This window comes from Protopterus annectens, chromosome 14.part0 (assembly GCF_019279795.1).
Source record: "Protopterus annectens isolate FY-2018-M chromosome 14.part0, PAN1.0, whole genome shotgun sequence".
NCBI classification, from domain to species: Eukaryota; Metazoa; Chordata; order Ceratodontiformes; family Protopteridae; genus Protopterus; species Protopterus annectens.
In genome coordinates, this window is record NC_056748.1 from 459,823,495 (window position 1) to 459,842,858 (window position 19,364).

Consider the following 19,364-nt stretch of genomic DNA (forward strand, 5'->3'; position numbering starts at 1 on the left):
TGTTTTAATCTCTGGATATCTCTTAGCAACTTTAGCACCAATCCCAGGTATCCAGTAGGTATTCATAAATGTATAATGTTTTTTCTTTATCTCTACAACCACCAATCCCAACATACTGTTCTTACCAAAAAAGGTACTGTAGGCATAACTAATATATTTTTCCAAAGTATAAGAGTGCGTCTTCTCTTTGATCTAAAATGACAGCTCACTAGAATTGAATAGTCCTTTAACAGCAATCTATCTAAATTTTGGTAAGTAAATGTGTTTCCTGTAAAAAAAAAAAACTATATGAGCTTTGTGTAACTTTAAGTATTTATTTAAACTACACCTCTTCAATGGATTACTAAGACCATTAATATATAATGAGACATATTTATAAACAGACATTCAAAATAAACAGTTTAGAAAATAATATATAATGGTTTAGTACAAAGAATAACAAACAAGTACTGATAATGCTTGTTATGGACAGGTACATTAAAACTAACAACAACATTTTGAATCTTAAAAACATTCATACCCTCTATCATGGAATTAAAAAAAAATCCTGGTTTGATGATAAAATCATACAAACCACTCACTAACAGGTCCATTGCACTGCCAAAATCTACTTGGTTGCTACTGCTGTCTAAAATTAACAAAATAACATTATAAATCAAATAAAGCACACTCAGCACTTAACATTATATGCATCATAAAATTATATTATGAAGAAAGCAATGCAAGGGTGAACGTTTCCATTTCCAAATGCTCAGTTTAAAAAATAACAGTTTCCTTTTCTTCCCAGTCTTCAGTCACATAAAGCCATTAAACTTATAAACACTATGGTTAATGACCTATTGGAGCAATATATTCTCCTGAAAATCCAGACAATTAGAAAAAGTCAGAGTATTTTAACAACTAATAGCATAGGGAGATAGACCACATTAGAAGAGAAAACAGCAGCAAAAAGAACTAATCCGAGGCATTTTCCATCTAAAAACAACCTCAAGGCTGTGCTTCTAAACTCTAGGAGTCTTAACATGAAACTGCACTCACAGGAAGCAGACAGTCCTCACCTTGGAAGACATAGACATTTGCGCAGTCACTGAGACCTGGTTCAAGGCTCTGGAGTCCATCCCAGTCATATCGGGCTACACCTCCTTCCACACATACAGACCAGAAACTGAAGGCATGAAAACTAAAGGATGCGTTGTATCAATATTCATTAAAGATAAATACATCTCCAGATTGGTTAGAGAATGATTCCCTGGAGATACTTAAGGTGCAGTTAACTTTTATGACACCTATTCAAGCAATTGCTAGCTACAGGACCCCCTCCATGAATAAGGACACCCACTCTGCCTATTTGGATCTACTTGAGTCTATCAAGATACATCCAACACCATGGTTTTGTACGACTTTAACTTCCCATCCACTGGGTAAATTACTCATGCGCAAACTCACTTACCCAAAGTTTTCTCAACTTCATTAAGTCCAATGCCCTGGACCAGCTGGTTGACACCCCCACAAGGGGTCCCAACATTCGGGATCTGGTGCTTACCAATATGGGGCCAACTGTAGCACCCCCACTGTGAGGTCTTCCCTAGTGAGATCTGACCACAAATCAGTCTCATTCGAATTAACTATCACACCTGACCCCCCATCAGCAACTAACATAAACAACTTCTCTAAAGCAGATTATAACCTCTTATGGCATGGTATAAATAGCTTCACTGCACCTCCCCCCTCAGATGGAATTGGAAACTATGCCGAGTTCTGCACAAATGCTTTAAACAAACACCTGTAGAACTGCACTGATTTTGCCATACCCAATAGGACCAAAACAAGCTCCTCAAGGAAGAGCAAATCTGGCTGGTGGAGAACTGCTATTAACAGGCTTTACAATAAGAGTAAGAAATTGCTGTCTAAGAGTAAGGGGGAGTGAACTCTAAACTAGAAACAGTCCCTCCTCAGCGTAAACAAGCAAATAAGACTTCTTGTGAAGTCCTCCAAAGCTAACTACAAATCCAAATTAGCTTCCTCAACTAATAATAACCATAAGGCATTCCTTAGTTACATCTGTAACCTAAAAGGAAAGGCCCAGATTAGTGCCAAACTGGTAGTTAATGATACCACATATACTGAGCCTGTGGGCATTGCTAACCTGTTAGCCGACGGGTTTTGTTTCACTCCCCTGTCCCCGCCACATGTACCTTAAGACTTCCCTACCACCTGTCTTCTACCTTGTATCTCTATAGAGCAGGTCATTAACACCCTCTCTAAGGTCAAAAACACAGCATCTATGGGACCACATAACATACCAGGCTGCATCCTACATGGGCTCAAACAAGAATTAGTAACACTATTGGGTACTCTTTTCAATCATAGTCTAAGCACTGGCTTCATCCCAGCTGAATGGAAAAAGGCCACCATTATCCCCTTGCATAAAGGTGGTGCTTCCACTAACCCTGGGAACTATAGCTCTATTAGCCTGACTAGCCTTATCTGCAAGGCTATGGAGTGCATCATCATGGACCTTATCAACAAAGAATATTAGGTAATCTCCAAACACTTGACCCTACTCAATTTGTATATGTCAGAGGGAAATTATGCCTTAAACCTGGTGGACTTCTTCCAGACAGTCACCAAGGCCCCTGTCGAGGGGGAATCTCTGCATACAGCCTACCTAGACTTAGCCAAGACTTTTGACACCATCTCCCACTCAGGCATCATTGACAAACTCACCCAACTAGGCATCAACCCTTATATCATTAGATGGGTCTCTAACTGGCTCACTGATAGAACCCATGTAGTCAAAATAGGGGAATCCACCTACAACAGTAGACCTGTAACCAGTAGTGTTCCACAGGATCACTCCTGGGACGTCCACTGTTTGAATTCTATTTCTGCAAAGTACAAGCTAAAACTAAAGGTCTATGGCTGACAAAGTTTGCTGATGACTGCACATTTGGAGCAGTCATGGAATCTCCAAATTATGTCAACATCCTACAAGAGGGTCTTACACAAACAAATGATTGGTGCCAAATTCATGGCCTTAAATGCAATGCAAAAAAAAAAAAAGGTGTCATCATCCCTTTCAGTAAGAGCGATATTCCTGCTAACTACCACAACAAGAACAACACCCTAAGTACGCACTCGGTGGTGAGAGACCTGGGCACAAAGGTTGACAGTTGATCACCATGTCTCCTCAGTGGTAAGAAGGGCATTCTATATTGCTCATCTCATAAGTAAGGGCATTACCTCCAGACAAAATCTCCCTGTATTCTTCCATCATCAGGCCAATAATTGAGTACAATGCCCCTTTTGATATGTACCTTTCCAAGCACCTGCAACAATTGAAGAGACCACAGAGGTTCCTCACAAGGGAAATTCAAGGTCTTCAGCATCTGTCCTATGAGGATTGCCTGAAATCACTGTCACTGTTTCATACAGACTACTTCAAGATGATCTCTGCCTTGCATATAAGGCAATCTTTGACCCTGCTTTATTGGAAATGCTGCATTTCCGTAAGTCAAATGGTACACGGGTCACTCGGTCTAAAGGCCTTAACCTGGTTGTTGTTGTGTCTTTCGGCTTTTCCCGGTTAGGGGTCGCCACAGCAGAACTCCGGACCACTAATGATTGGCAGTAGATTTTTACGTGCCGAATTGCTGGCCCTGATGCACAACCTTCAATGAAGGTACGCCCATTCACGCATGTCTCCACACAGAAGACGCTGTAGCTGAGAATCAAACAGGACAACATCTTACTGTGAGGCCACAGTATGTGACATTAATAGAACCTGCTTGAGGGACAGATTTTTCTCCCAGAGGTTACCACACCTTTGGAACAGACTCCCACTTCATGTCAAGCAGAGCACCTCATTGGTCCTCTTCAAACGCAATCTGAATGATTGGATGGATAAACGTAAATTCACCTTGGGGGTTCTAACTTTGTCCATCTTGGACAGGGGTGATAGGTGCTGATTGTGGAAATAAGGTAAAACTTGGCTAGACTTGAAAGGGCCCTAGGGTCATTAGCCTTGTAACCTCCTATGATCCTATACTTATTATCTATCAGAATCCAAAACCTCTTATCAAAAAAGCAAACTTTAAAAAATGACATACAGACAGGACAAGAAAAGCATTAACACTCTCAAAAAATATAATTACCTATAAACCTTGTAAGTTTGTAATAAAATATGCAATCTGAAGTTAATATTAATCTAAATGTACAACTAAAATATCACTTATCTTATTTAGAAAATAAGTGCTGGAAAACATTAATATACAGTCATTAATGTGCTAAAGAAACTGGAACTTTAAAATCTTTTAAGACTAAGTACAGTATATACAAAGAATGCATGACTTAAATTCTTGATAAATCTATAAATAAACTAAAACAGTTAACATTAACATTTAATGCCTATTTAATCTATAAAAAATACTTGCAAAGCTTGGCTTTACTTGTTTGATCTTCTTTACTGCTCATCCAAATTTTCTAAGCATTCACTTTCTGTTTTTGAAGAGTTCAACGCTCAAGATGAACTTCTTCCTGCAGGGAACACTTCAAAACAAATCTGGGCAGCTGCAGAGAATAAAACAGGTTTGAGCAGTTTAAAACTGCATTCTTTAAAATAATATTATTCTCTGAGTGGGAAATGGGAGTAAAAGAATTTAAATGGCTCGCGACTGTACTTGGCAAGCTGCAAACTAAAAAAAATGTTATGCCATTTTTTAAGTAAATGAGCTTTAATTTAGCATTAAAATGCATTTGTACAGTCCCCATTTACATCTAACATTTGAAAAAACATCACTAGATTCTCCAACTTAAGCAGAATAAGTAAATAAATAAAATAACTAATACAGTTTACTAAAATGTAGCATTCAGAAGCACAGCCAGATATTGCTATTGCATTAGACAGGCTGTTTAATACTTCACTTTCAGTAGAGTAACAAACTTTCATTTAGGAGGTAATTCTGAGAATATAGCATTCATATTCGAAAGGCATACAGATTTAAAATAAGAAAAATTAATACTTTAATATATATCTAATACATGTTTCTACCATTACACATTTAATCTATTCTGTTAAAACTTCACCACCTCTATTAGAAAGACAATTAGACACATAGATACCAAGAAAATAAGTATTTTAGCAAATGAAAAAGGCTTTACCTTATACTGGATGATGAACTTTTAAAGATGTCAAAAGAACATGTATAAGGGTAACACACTTAAACAGATTAAAAAAATATACCATCACTTTTCTTTGACTTTTTTTTTTTTTTTTTACTATTTTTTCCTTAGATGTCCGACCATTTCTTGTTGTCTGTCTCTTCAAACTAGCAAGAGACCAGTCTATATCTTCAGTACTGTCTAAAAGTTTCTTCTTTTGAGAAAACTTCAAAGCATCTTCAACCACGTTAAAAATTTTTTTTGACATTCACATAAAAAGATATTGATTCTAGCTGGAAAGATTAGTTGGGATTTCGCGTTGTTTCTTTAAAAGCTTTATGAATGGGATACAAGCTTTCCTTTTGGTCATAACAGAAGAAGTATAGTCATTATCAAACCTGATAGTAATTTATTTTATTTTATTGGAGAATTCACCCAAGCAGACTTCAGCACCAAATCATTATCTTGACTGGAGAGGAATTTAACAAAAACTGACCTGAGAAATGAGTTAATTTTATGTAAGAATTTGTAGGAGATCTATCAGCCCTCTCAATGCCAAAATAGAGAGCTTCAGGCAGGTTCAGAGTTTTAGGTAGCCAGTTATTTAAGAATTGTGTCATATTATCACCCTCATCCTGGTCTGGTATTCCATATATCCTGATATTCCTTCTAGATTTACTCTTCAGATCTTCTGTTTTCTCCAAAAGCAAAGTATTCTGTTTTAAACAAATTCTGTATGGTTTTCATTTTCTGACATTCTTCCATCCAAGTTATTTACTGCTTCCTCTGTTGTTGAAATGTGTGCAGATTGTTGCTTTATAACTTCATTAAACATATCCATTTGTTTTTTTTTTACATTCTTCTTTTACATTGTCCATTTTGACCTCAAGTTTGTCCATTTTAATTGAAAGATCCTGAATACTACTCAGAATCAATTGTAACAACTTATTCATTAAGTTTTCTTGAGAATTTACTTTAGAGTGGTTCATCTTTTCAAAATACTTAATAAACATCTGACAGGATAATGATATAGGAAAATCATAAAAACTTGATTTTTTTTCTTTCAAAACTGTTTTAAACTTGTTTGAAAGTCTAAAAATACACTTGTAGAAGAATATTTAAGGTTGTGTAATAAAATCCTGTCAGAATTCTGAAAGGAAGCAGAGCAAACATTTTATGCGGCTAGCTGTTCACCATCTTGGCCACGCCCCCTTCTGTGCTGTCATTTGATCCTATAAAATTTGCTATTTGCTGTAAATATAGTACAGATATAGGTTAAAAAAGGACAATCTTGTTTATTCCTTTAATTATTTTTATACGGGAAAAGCCGAAAGAAGAAGAAGATTTTTATATGTTGAGATATTTATGAACCTCTTTTCTTAACTGGCTGCCTCACAATAGGTGGATATGGAATTACTGTAGTCTGGTTTCCTAAACTACAAGTCTGCAGATCGGCAGCTGATGGAACAATGTTTTTTTTTGCCTCATAAAGCTTACATTAATTTGAGATCAACACCATTATTTTCATGCTGTATAAAATACCAGAACAACTGCAAGCTTTACCTTTTCTTCTAGTATATTTCTAAATGCTAAGGAATATAAATCATTGCTGATTTTCTGGAGAACTGACAGGATTCCTTCATCTGTACATCTTAAAAGATCTTACTGTGTAGAAGCTGGGCATATATATATTTAGAATTTATTGCCACAGTTCTGTACAATAAGCAAGCACTTTAGAATGGGAAGGAAGAATGTGTTATCATCCTAAACATATGAGAAAACTAGGATCATTGTTATTTATATGTTGCAGTGTTCCCTAATGATAGTAAAACTCTGACTTACTCTTAGGTTTGGATATCATTTTTCTGTTATAACATCTGACCTTTAAAGAATTTAAAGACAATTGTAGCTGTGAAATAGATGTTAGGGTAGTATGCTCTCTTTGTCAGTCCTTAACGCCATCCATCAATAGAGAGTTGCTTTTAGCCAGCCCCTGTGGCATAGACAGATTTATGTAACAGATCATTTGAGTTAAAATAGTAGCTTGGGATCCTGATAGAGCTGGCTGGGGAGGATGGGTATGCCCATCCTGGGGGAGGAGAGGGTGGAGTCACCTGCACACTGCCACTATCCTAGGGAGGAGTTATGACAATGCAAATGCATGACTTGAGGGCAGAAGCTAGGTTCACCAAGTTACTCATTAATAACATACCTGTAAAGGTATAAAGAACCTTCATGGCTGCCAGGCAACCCTCTCCCTGATCCTGTGTGAAATTCCTGAGTATAGGAAGGAGTAGACCATGTTCTGTTTTGGGACAGGCTTGATGGTAGCAAGCTCAGGGATGAAAATCACACTGGAAAAAGTGGATTATTTCTGAGAGACTAGCTATGTGAAATGGTAGGACAAATGGTCCACAACCTCCCAATTAAATGCATTGCGTCATCCCTACAAGTCAAATAAGAAATCTGTCAGCAGGTTGCAAAAAGATTTGTACCTTCTGTAGTACTATTTTTCTCTCGTAACTGTAATGAATTTGTTGGTTGATCATTTATTTGGGGTAGGAGTGTCCAAGGTGAAGTGAGATGGATTTGTTTCTTGCTAATATCCGTTTCATTTTTAGCAAGTAGCTAATACTTAATGAGCATTCCCCATCAGAGGCTTGATGGAAAGATGGGCATTCCCCATCAGGGGCATGATGGGAAGATGGGCATTCCCAATCACAGACATGATGGGAAGATGGGCATTCCCCATCACAGGCATGATGGGAAGGTATGTCAAAATAGTAGGAAGAGGTTTGGTGTTAATGAAAACTGTGTGTTTCTCTTTTAATGCAGCGATGCATCGTTAATCTGCAGTACCAGTTATCATGGCTGGATAGTCAGAGTACAAAAGTTTTTTTTTTTTTTTTTTTTGGAGACAGGTAGTGTATGTGTTTTTAGGAACCATGTGTACTTGTAGTATGCCAAAATTCTAAGTAAATACTGAAGTAATTTAATACTTCAGAGCTGTTCAGAAAATCTTGTGACTTAGTGGAAGATTAATGGATAGGAAGATAGTAATTATGAATGCTGCACTTACATTCTTTAGTATGTAGGGCAGCAGGAAAATGATTGTCTGTGGGACCTGGGTATTCAAGCTCCTATGCAGAGGAGGAAAAATGTCCATGAATAGAATACCCTATGGAAGCCAAGAACAAATGGATGACCAGGTAAGCTGCCTTAATTAAGGTACAGTGGGATGTCGGTGAAGAAGCTGGGCTACCAGTAAAGCCTTGAGAAAGGCTGGGCGTACCTGAGCGCTTGTGGTTGAAGGCTGAGTAAAGCCTTTAGAAAGGCTTCGTATACAGGTCGTAGTTCCGGCTGGTCTGGTCGCCTAGTGAGAGGAACCGCTAGTGTGGGAGCTAGAAATCAAAGATGAAACACACAGAGAAAAACAGGTAAAACAACGTAAATGTGGCTCGGCTAAGGAGCTCTGCTCGCCGTGGTGGCAAAAAATCAACGTAGTCGAAGTTCATATTCTTAGAAGGCCGTACTTTATTGAAGTAAAAATTACCAGAAGTACAATCACCATCAAAGCGTAGTTCCTTAATCGAAAGAGTGCTCCTGAGGATTTCCTTTTATAAGAGTACCTGGGGGTGTGTCAGTGGGAGCCAATCAAGTGTGGGTGAAAAAAACCTTAGGGCAAAGAATAACTCTTTGGTACAGCAGTCTGCAAAGCACTATGGCAAATGTCTAATTCCTTTAACTGCAAAACCCACAGTAAATTATGTGTATGTCATTTTAAGAATCCATATAAGATCACTCACACAGTCTACTTAATGAATTATCTTGTTAAACTGATTTGTATTCCAAATGTGATGAAAATCTTAATTTATGCAGCCACTTTCTAATCATGTTCTCCTACTTGCAGGATACCAGAGGCTACCTGGAAACTTTTTCTTCTTCATGCTGACTTTAGTGTGCCTCTCCTATACAGCCACTGCAATGTCTTTGGCAATCAGTGCTGGAATGGATATAGTTGCCATTGCAAACTTGATGATAACCGTCTGCTTTGTGTTCATGATTGTAAGTATAGCTGGTCTATATATACTATCCTAAACTCACAAATTTGTTGTTCTTGTCCACAATCTGAGACAGATATTCTTCACTTTTTCCACAGAGTGCCTGTAAAGATAAAACTATTTATCCTTATCAGACAGGCTGTCTGCTAGGGATATCTGAGCTCTTATTTTACTAGAAAAAAAGTAGTCCTCTAAAACTTTCATCTAGTTTTGAAACTATATTCATATACATAGTTCATATGAATTCAGCACAGCCCACATTTAAAAGTTTAACTATGTTGTGAAGAACGCTGATGAAGAACTATGTTAGTGTGTAACATATTTCTATATTAGTCACAATACTTTTAGGCTGTAGTTCATTTCAGGTATTTTCTTTACCTTAGGGTTTTTCTTATGGCATAAAAAATGATTCATGATTGCTTATCTTACGGTCACAGTTACTGAATCGTGTTTCCATGCTGGGGTTTTGATTGATGAGATAATCACAGCAAATGAACGTGCATTTCCAGATCTAAAATGTGGCATGTTGGGGCACCTAACAGGAGTTGGAGTTTTTGTGTTTTGCAGCAGCAGCAGGGCTGAGCAGTGTTTTCTGAACAGCAGATGAACACACTAATAGTAGATGGGGTGAACAATTCTTTTCCAAAATGCAACAGCAGGATGTGTGTGTCTGTGTGTGTGTGTGTGTGTGTGTGTGTGTGTAACGTCCCACGTATTTAGCGTACTTGCTCAGAGTTAAAGCCTGTACCTTAGGTACAGAAGGCAAGAGCCTTAATCCAACTGACAGGTCTTTTTTCCTTTGATAAAATGTGATTTCTGTCTCAAGATTTGCAAAACATCTCTGATTTGGCCTAATACTTATTCCCTGTCCTTAAGCAAGTCACTTAACCAGACAGTGCTTTGGGGCAACTGTAAAAGGAAGAAATTGATTGTAGTTAACAGTGGCATCATCATTTGAGCCTTGGATGTGATCCTTAGCTTCCTTAATGTTAACATTGCATTTATAATGTAGCTGCAAGTAAATTGGACAGCATTAAGCTTGTAAGTTTAATTAACTATGAATACATTTTAATTTAGTTTGTTTTTGTAGGCACGCATGTGTGAAATGCACTGTTTGGGCTACAACACTTTGTGTAGCACTTAGTGCAGATGAGTAAGGCTATAAATTGTTAAAGAACTGCTTACCATAGCACATAGTTTGATTCCCTCAGCCTTCTTTTGTCTTCTATGTGACTTTGGAAAGTTACTTAACCAGACAGTATTCCTGGGCTGTCTCCTGAAAAGTGTGGCTGTCCCAGGTTATAAAATGCATTATACATGTGGCTTTTGAATTCTTGCACTTTTCACATAGACACTAGTGCTTTACTATGTGCTATTTGAGTCTGATTCCCAGCACATCTCTGAATTTTAATGGGTTGCCAGATACATTTTCACTACAAGTGAGTTTCAGTGAATGAGCACATGCTTATCTTGTTTCACTACAAGAGTGTAGTGTTTTTTTTTTTTTTTTGCAAAATTTGAAATAAAAGTTTTAAATGAAATCCATACCTCTATGATAAATGCAAATGTAAAGGAAAAAAAGACTGTGTACACTGATAGGTTTGAACAGTGCTAATGGTAATTTTGGAGAGACAGCCAAATAATGGGAAATTGATTTGGCTGGGGAGGGTCCTGATTCATTACCCTGCATAAGGTCCCATTTGTCCACAATCCAGCTCTGGTGGTGTATACTGCAAAAGTACAGCATTATTAGTCATTCAAGTAGGTCAGATCTGAATGAGTGATGTCAGAGGGGCTAGCTATTATTGATGACAGAGAAGACACAGGGAGGCTAAAAATGAGGGTGTATATTATTTCTTTGACAGCTTAGGTTGTCAAATGCTTAATGATCAACACCTAAGCGTCAAAGTTTCAAAATCTCGAACGGCAATATATGCAAATTCTTTCCTCAGGAAAGAATTCGCTAGGGCGTCTGGAAATAAAATTAACTTTTCAACCTAAATGTAGTGGGGGGCTTCCACACTCACCCTAACTAAATATACCAAACTCTGAGATCGCTGTACATTGGGGAAAGGGCAAATCCCCAGTAATGGCCAAGTGAATTCTTTCTTTTCTTTGTGATTTTGAAACTTCAACGCTTAGGTATCGATCATTGAGCATTCGACAACCTAAGCTGTTGAAGAAATAATATAGACCCAAAAATGAGATGCGGGTGTCCTGCAAGCATGTAAGCCCCCCAAAAAACAGTATGCTGTATCCAATAATATTTCTGATTTTTGTATGACTTGTGGGTTGTTGAACAAAAACTACAGAATTTATATTGTCTGTAAATACTTTTCTTAACTCAGTAATAATCTTGGATTGTGTAATATAATCTAAACATGTTACATTTTAGTAATGTATTTTTGCAGTACTTTCTTTACAGCCTCCAAATGTAAAGTAACTATATATAAAGGTACATGCTTCTCTACAAAATTGGCTTTTAAACAATTTCTGCACTTAAAGTTGTTAGCCTAGCATTTAACACAGAGGACTAAAACTCTTACTTGTTAATGAGCTGCTTTCTGTGGCAAGGGTACAGGTTTGAATCTTTTCACCTTCATTTACCTGCTGTGTGACAATGAGCAAGTCACGTAACCAGACCGTGCTTTGGAGCAATTTGGAATTTGGGCTAGGCTCCTTAATGGTCTGCAGGACTGCATGCCTGGTAACTATGAACCTGTTGTCATTGTTTGCCAGCCATTCCCTATTGCATAGCTGATATAATTCAGGATGTGTTATGGCAATATCACCAGCACACCAAATTTTAATGCAACATAGACAATTTCTTCTACAAGGGCAGCAGGCACTGCATTTGTAGATGAAGTAATAAAATGCAAAGTTGTTTGTCAGTAGCAATTACTGCATTAGTAGTAGGTCTCTTTAATGTGGTATTTCTTGTTGACTTTTACTTCTGTAGAGATTGTGCATATTGATTTAGTGTATGTTATCAGGTAGTTAATATTTCTTACGCTCTCATAAATGGAAAACTGTGTAATGCAAAGCTGGATCTTATTATATGATGCTAGTGATCTTTATACAATTTCATATAGTTTGTTCAAAGCTGCCAATAAATTATATGTAATCTATTTTGTCATAGCAATAAGGGGGTGTACACAGTCAACAAAGTGGCTATAACTTTTGGAGGGGGTTGAAGATTTTCTGTGAATGAAATACCTTATGGTCTTATCTGATCATTTTTTAAATTGCCTTTAATCTGGCTTTGCAGGACTAGTGTACATATGTGTGAATCAAGTTGGAATACTTTGGCTAATGCTTGTGTGAAACTAATGTAAAATGTGACTTTATTTATTATCATCATTATCATCATTTAACACAAATATCTGAGAAGGAGGTAGTCAACAATGTAGCTAAATTTACTATGTTTGGGGATGTCTGTGGATAAAATGGCCAACCTTCTTGAGCTGATAAAGTTAAAACATCATTAGTCTGTCTTTGCAGGACTAACTTGCATTTGTGTAAACCAGATTGGAATATTTGGCTGTTTTTATCACATTCAAGACATATGATGTGTAGACAATCATTAAAGTGGATGAACTGTTGAGTACGTATATTGAAGTGTAATGGCAGCAGGCTGAGTGGCCTTTTATCAGTGAAATTATCTGAAATGGGTACATTTGATATTATTAGGTCATACAATTTGTTTCACTTCTTACTAGGAAAAATGTTAAAAAAATACAGATTTAAAATGTACTCTAACAAATATTGCTGTATTAAACAAGAAATGTACGTCAGAAAGGTGAATCAAAGAACACATGCATTTATGCATGGTCTTAAAAATGTGTAGGGGGGTCCATTTTTTGAAAATAGCTTGGGGCCCAAGGTACACTTCACCACAGGTTAGATGCATTTTCAATGAATATGGGTTTCAATGGAAAAGAAGTTTATTTTTTCAAATGCCAAGTCTGTTTTCAATGTGAGATGGTTTTGTTTTATTTAGGAAATAACCATCAGTGTTTGTGCCATAAAATTTGAAATGACGAGCTGATTAAAGTAGAGCAGTGTTAGTTTTTCTAACACAAAGTTAAGACCCCAAGGAAGCGGTACCTGTTTTTTATGTGGCTTCTTGTGCAACACCCTTTCAAAAACATTTTCATATGAGACACAGGCAGACATAGTCAAATGGCTGTTAAATGAGCCTTAATCAAGATGTAATGTGGGTCATAGGATAGTAACTCACACAATAATCCAAAACCAGAGAAACAGTAGCCTTGAATGAGTGCTGCTTATTTTGTTGGCACCAATTAGATAGTATTTTCCATTTAGTCATACATGATTCTCTAGTAGCAGGCTTTCTTGTCTCCATTAATGCCTGTTGAATTTTCTTAAGAAAAAAAAGTGCCTTAAAGTTATGAAGATCAAACACCCTGAATCTTGTAGAAGTAAATCCAGTCTATGAAGTTTGTAGTAATTTCCCCTGGACATTTCCTGAAACAGGGAGTCACCACAGTGAAATATTTGGAGTCCTTCGCAATCTACAGCATTACCCAGGATATTAGTAGAAAGGGTGGAAAAGCATACAGTAGCATTCCTGTTCAAGGAAAAGGAAAGGCATCTGTCTTCCAGGCCTTCTTGGGTAGAGTGCTGGAGCATAATTTTATTTGTTTATTTAACATTTGTTGACTGGGAAAGCAGCCTAGAAGAGAGCCTATTTTCAGTGCAGGCCCTGGGAGAAACTCTCCAGATCATTTATTTGGAATGTGGGAGAAAACCGGAGGAAACCCATGCAAATGTAGGGAGGACATGCAGACTCCACATAGAAGGCACAATTTTTCACTGATGTGAATGTTCACTTTATTGAATGTTTGCTGTTTTCATCTCTACAGAAAGAGTTTCAGTGAAGTGTCGGTCGATTTTGTGAAGCAGACTCAATATTCCTTGCTGAGAAGTAGACTCAATATTCCTTGCTAAAAGATGATTATTTCTCCCAGAATTTTCTTAAGCTCCATTATAGCAGTTTTAAGTAGAATATAAATACATGCCAGTGTAATCCTCCTCCCATGCCATTAGCCCCTTAGTACTATAAATCTACCATTATTGTCTTTTTTTATCCTCTTCTATTACTATTGGACTTCTGTTGCAGTTAATATAAGTACTCTTCTCTTCCTTTGCCCCAGGTATTCTGCTAAATAACTCTCCTGAAAACATTTCAAATTCACATGTTCACTTCTTTCCATTTGTGTCTCCTGTAGCATAGCTATTTGCACTCTACATTTTTAATATAGTTCACTACTCTTTCGTAGCTATTTACACTCTACATTTTTAATACAGTTCACTACTCTTTCATAGCTATTTACACTCTACATTTTTAATACAGTTCACTACTCTTTCTTTTCTGTATTTATCTGTGCGACTGTAACACTTAAAGACATTATAGAAAAAATCATATTCTTGAGGGATTATTATTCTCACCTTTTATGTATAACAGCTTTTTGTTAAATGTCTAGTTCCAGCTTTTATGTTACATGCACACAGTGTTTGTGGCAGGTTAATCTTTTATACAGTTGTTTCTTGTCATCTCCATTCAGCCTATGTCACATTCATGCAGAACTTTTTGTTTTATTGAAAACCTTCAAACAAAAATACACACACACACACACACACACACACACACACACACACACACACACACAAAAACCCTGCTGAAACCTACACAAAACTGTGTACATCATCAAATATTGAAGTTTTACCCTCCTAATTGACAAATCTTCCAAACCGATAACCACAGACACAAACCTGAGCTAAACAAAAAGAAAGATTATCCATGCTAAGAAGCATGGTAGAGTCTGTGATTCTATTAAGTGCTGTCTGGTTTTGTCTTGTCTTTATAGCTCTCTCAGCTGGCAAAACACTTGATTGCGTTCAGAAAACATTTTCTTGTCTGCTAGAGACATGAGAACCAGATACAAAACTGTTTACTAGAAAAAAAGCCTTATAATATTCAATATTCTTTTTCATTTACTCTGATGAAGTCCTGAATTACTGGATGAAAGTGCTTAGCAGGGGTTCTCCTACCAGTCATAATAAAACCATTTTGTACCAGTTTGAATTTTGATCAATTTATAGACTCAGTTCATTATCTTGAGCATTTACCCTTGTGGCTACTTTTTTTTTTTTTTTCATTTACTTGTTTTCCATTAAAACTTGTTACCAACCCAGCCATTCCTCTATGCAAGAATGAAAAAAAGCACATTAATTTTTCTTTTGTCATGCTCTTTTTAACTGGATATTTTTTTTTTACATTGCACAGCCTACATTTCTTAAATCTGAATAAGAAGAAAGAGAGAAGAAGGGGGAAAAAGAAGAACAGGAGCACTCATTTACATTAGTATCCCCATTATACTTAAAATAACAGAAAACTTTACTTTATAGCATGCAAAGAAAATCATGCACCACTTAAATAATACTATTAAAATATTTTACTTACAGTTAATGTTCTTCCTCTTCTTCCCCTCTCCTGAACATTTTATCAAACATTAATGACATGAAGTAGGGCATATGCTTTAGAGTCCCTACAAGTTTAATAAAGTCCAAAAAAGTCCAGTATTTGCAGATTTTCTTGTTCTATCCTGTTTCACAAATATAATTATTGCTTTGCAATCCTACATTTGTCAGTTTCCAAGTTAATGATTTAAGTCTCCAAATGTTAATGACATGAAGTAGGGCATATGCTTTAGAGTCCCTTACAAGTTCAAGAAAGTCCAATATTTACAGATTTTTTTCTATTCCTGTTCATCTCCATCTCCCAAACCCTGTCCTGTCTCTGCTTCATCTCCAGTGCACTCTTGATGCTTCGAGTCTTCTCCTGTGCTTTTTCCCCCTCTCTCAAGCATTTTCCATTGAAACGCTGGAAAAGGTTTCACTGCCCCTGTCTCTCTGTGGTCTTTATTACCAGAAGAACAAGAATCAGAATCTCCTTCTGTTTCACAGCTCACTTTTTGTTGGTCAAACTTTTGTATTTCTTCATTAGCATGTACTTCATCAAAAAATGATTTTGTTCCTCCAGGGAAAAATATTTTGGAGATATCTGAGTACAGCAGTTCAAATCGCATGCCTGCTTCTTGACATTCCCTGAATAACGGAATAAATGTATTCCTGTTCTGCCTGGTGTACAATGAGTAGTCATTCTCCACCAACACTTTGCTGTCTCCCACTTTTAGTACTTTGTCCTTCTGCCACAGTTTTGTCAGAATCAACTCCTTCTGCTGGTAAGATTGCATCTTTACTGTCACAGTCTAGGTTGTTTTCTCATAGCCAGGTTTGGAGCATACACATGATGTGCCCTTTCAATTGTTTCCTATTGTGGAATATTAGTCTAGTTGCTTATCTGTGCTTTCATGAAATTAATACAGTCTGTTCATTCCAGATTCTCAGGTACAGCAGAAAATCTCAGGTTTTCCCTACGTGCTTTGTCCTCTAATTCTATTATTTTTTTAACATCTCTTATTGAGTAGTCTCACATTCAGCCAGCCTTTTCTTCATTTTAACCTCTGAGTTTTGCAGTTTTATCACCTTATTTGAGTATCTGTTTAAAGCTTCTTCCATTTTTTACAGCCTTTTGTTGTTTGAATTGATATACTCCAATATTTATTTTAGTCAGGTCTGCACACAGTTGCTTTATACTTTCCTCAACGTTTCTGGAAGCCATGTTTGGAGCTTGCACAGCTTTTTGATGAACAGCTACAGTACTTTTCCCAGTCAGTGGTTGTCACCTATTAGCTAATTTTTCTTCAAGTCCTCTGTATTTCTATTTCTTTTTTCCTGGCATCCAAGCAGTGCACTTACTAGCCAGTTACTGAAGTTTACTCAGAAATCCAGGTCCACTGTCATTCTCTGCTAAGTTTCTGTTTTCACACTGGGACAGATAGAATTAAGCTGTTAGTCAATGTGCAACTATCTTGAAAGTCCTTAAACTAAAAAAATAGAAATAAATGTTAGACTTCCATGACTGGATAGCACACCACTTAAAAGAAGTCATTGTAGTTACTGAAACTTATTTAAAGCAAAATATACAATATGAGGAACTTCTACACCCAGGATTAATATTCTAAGACTAGATAGAACCAAAAAAGGCATGTGTCATTGCTGTAATTTACAACTCCCTTAATTATTTATCCCTTAACCACCACCACCACCCCCCCTAGAAATAAATGCTGCTGAAATCATCATGTCACTTGTAAAATTTAATAAACACAGGTCTCTCATAGATTCATAGATTATTACTAGGCTAGCTGCCCTCATGGACCATTTTAAGCCTAGCCATTTACCCCCTATGGGAATCAAACCCTGCACCTTGTGCTTCTAAGGTAAACATCTTAACAATTACACCACCCTCCCACCACTGCATAACAGGATTTAACATTCATCTAGGCAACAATACAAATGCAACAGAAGAATTCTCCTGGGCTGTCTCAAATATTCCTCAGGAAACTATTATAATTGGCAATCTAAAATATTAACTGGCAGACCTTAAGCAATGAATCTTCTAATGTTGTACTACACTGATATGGGCAAACCCAACTTATTACATACCCAGTAAGGTGCAGTAAGTATTAAACAGGAAATCCACCATATATTGGACCCTCATTAAACTAAACCAAACCATTTCCTCTGGTGCTGTCTCCAACACCTTAACTGACCACCACAATATCCATAGGTCCACTAATACAATCACACCTGCACGCTGTCTTACTTAGGAAAAAGACGCTTCATCATAAACTTCACCAACTACTAGCCCTTCAACAAGATGAAACTGTCTCCTTATTCAACACCACTTTCCTTAATATTCTAAATGTATGTGCCTGTATAAGAAACAAACTAATGAAATCAAATCAAATCCAGCACCCTGGCTGTCGAGACAAACTGAACAACTTATGAAACAAAAGGTTAAGGCATGGAAAACCTGGAAGAAAACATAGAACAGAGTCTAACCTACAAAAACATAAATAGCCTAGAAATAGCACCAAGCAAAGGGTTAAATTTGATAAGAAAACACACTGCTCCACCCCCCACCCCAAAAAAAATACTTTGGTCTTCAGTCAAGCAGCTGCTAAATCCTTGCAAAGTCACCCAGTGTAGCCCCTCTGCTGTCCTTCAATCAACTCAAATGACTTGGCCTTCCAATTCATTACACACTTCATCAACTCAATAATCTCTTTACCTCCACTACCCCACAACCTTCTCCTAAAGCAACATTCCACCATAAAACATTCTCCATCTCCACCTTAAAAATACTTCTAAAACTAAAACCTACCACCTGTTGCCCCAGATAACCTACAAGAAGAATACACTAAAATTGCAGTGAATACTCTGATCTAACCATCTTCTATGTTAATTAACTGTTCCATTAAAGAAAAGTCATGTTCCCAACCTATGGAAAAAAATCTTACATCCTACCCTTAAACAAGGTGGCACTTCCACAGATTTTACCAATTATAGACCAATAGCCATTATATCTCCACTCTCAAAAGTCATTGAGAAACACATCCATACTCAACTACTCATGTATATTTCACAATAATCTGCTATCTCCAGCTCTACATGACTTCCATTGTAATCACACCACTACTGTCACTATCCTTATATTCATAACCACTACAAATAAGAATAGAAATGTGGAAAACCTAGCCTATGCCATTTCCTTTGACTTATCAAAGGATTTTGGCACTGTTTCACACACAAAACTGCTAGTAAAACTGTTCTCCCTCGAAAAACACTCACCCAAGTAGTTTGACAGCTACCTGTCACACACAGGCTAAGTGGTGAAATATCACCTCTTTCCTTCTTAATAGCAGTTGGAGTCCCCCAGGGCTCCATTTTAGGCCCTGTCTTATCCATCCTATTTGTAAATGACGTCTTCTCAGCAAGCAAACATGCAAAAATCATATATTATGTAGATGTCTTCACTGATTTGGGCTAGTAAAAAAACTGATGCACTACAATAACTAACATAGGATTCCTTTACCTGTACTGAAACAGGCTGTGCAAATCCCAACTTCTTCTAAATCCCAAAACATCCAAGCTCATCCTATTTACAAGAAATCCCTCTTCATTCTAACATCCACAAACATAAAAATCAAATTA

At 37.0% G+C, this 19,364-nt stretch overlaps 1 protein-coding gene across 1 annotated transcript in view; it reads left to right on the forward strand.

Annotated features, from left to right (window-relative positions):
* Positions 1 to 19,364, forward strand: part of LOC122788681 (broad substrate specificity ATP-binding cassette transporter ABCG2-like) — a 512,925-nt gene that overhangs the window by 430,190 nt on the left and 63,371 nt on the right. Inside the window, exon 13 of the mRNA XM_044055576.1 lies at positions 9,071 to 9,225. Coding sequence (XP_043911511.1) covers positions 9,071 to 9,225 — 155 coding nt within the window. The remainder of the gene's footprint in view (positions 1 to 9,070; positions 9,226 to 19,364) is intronic.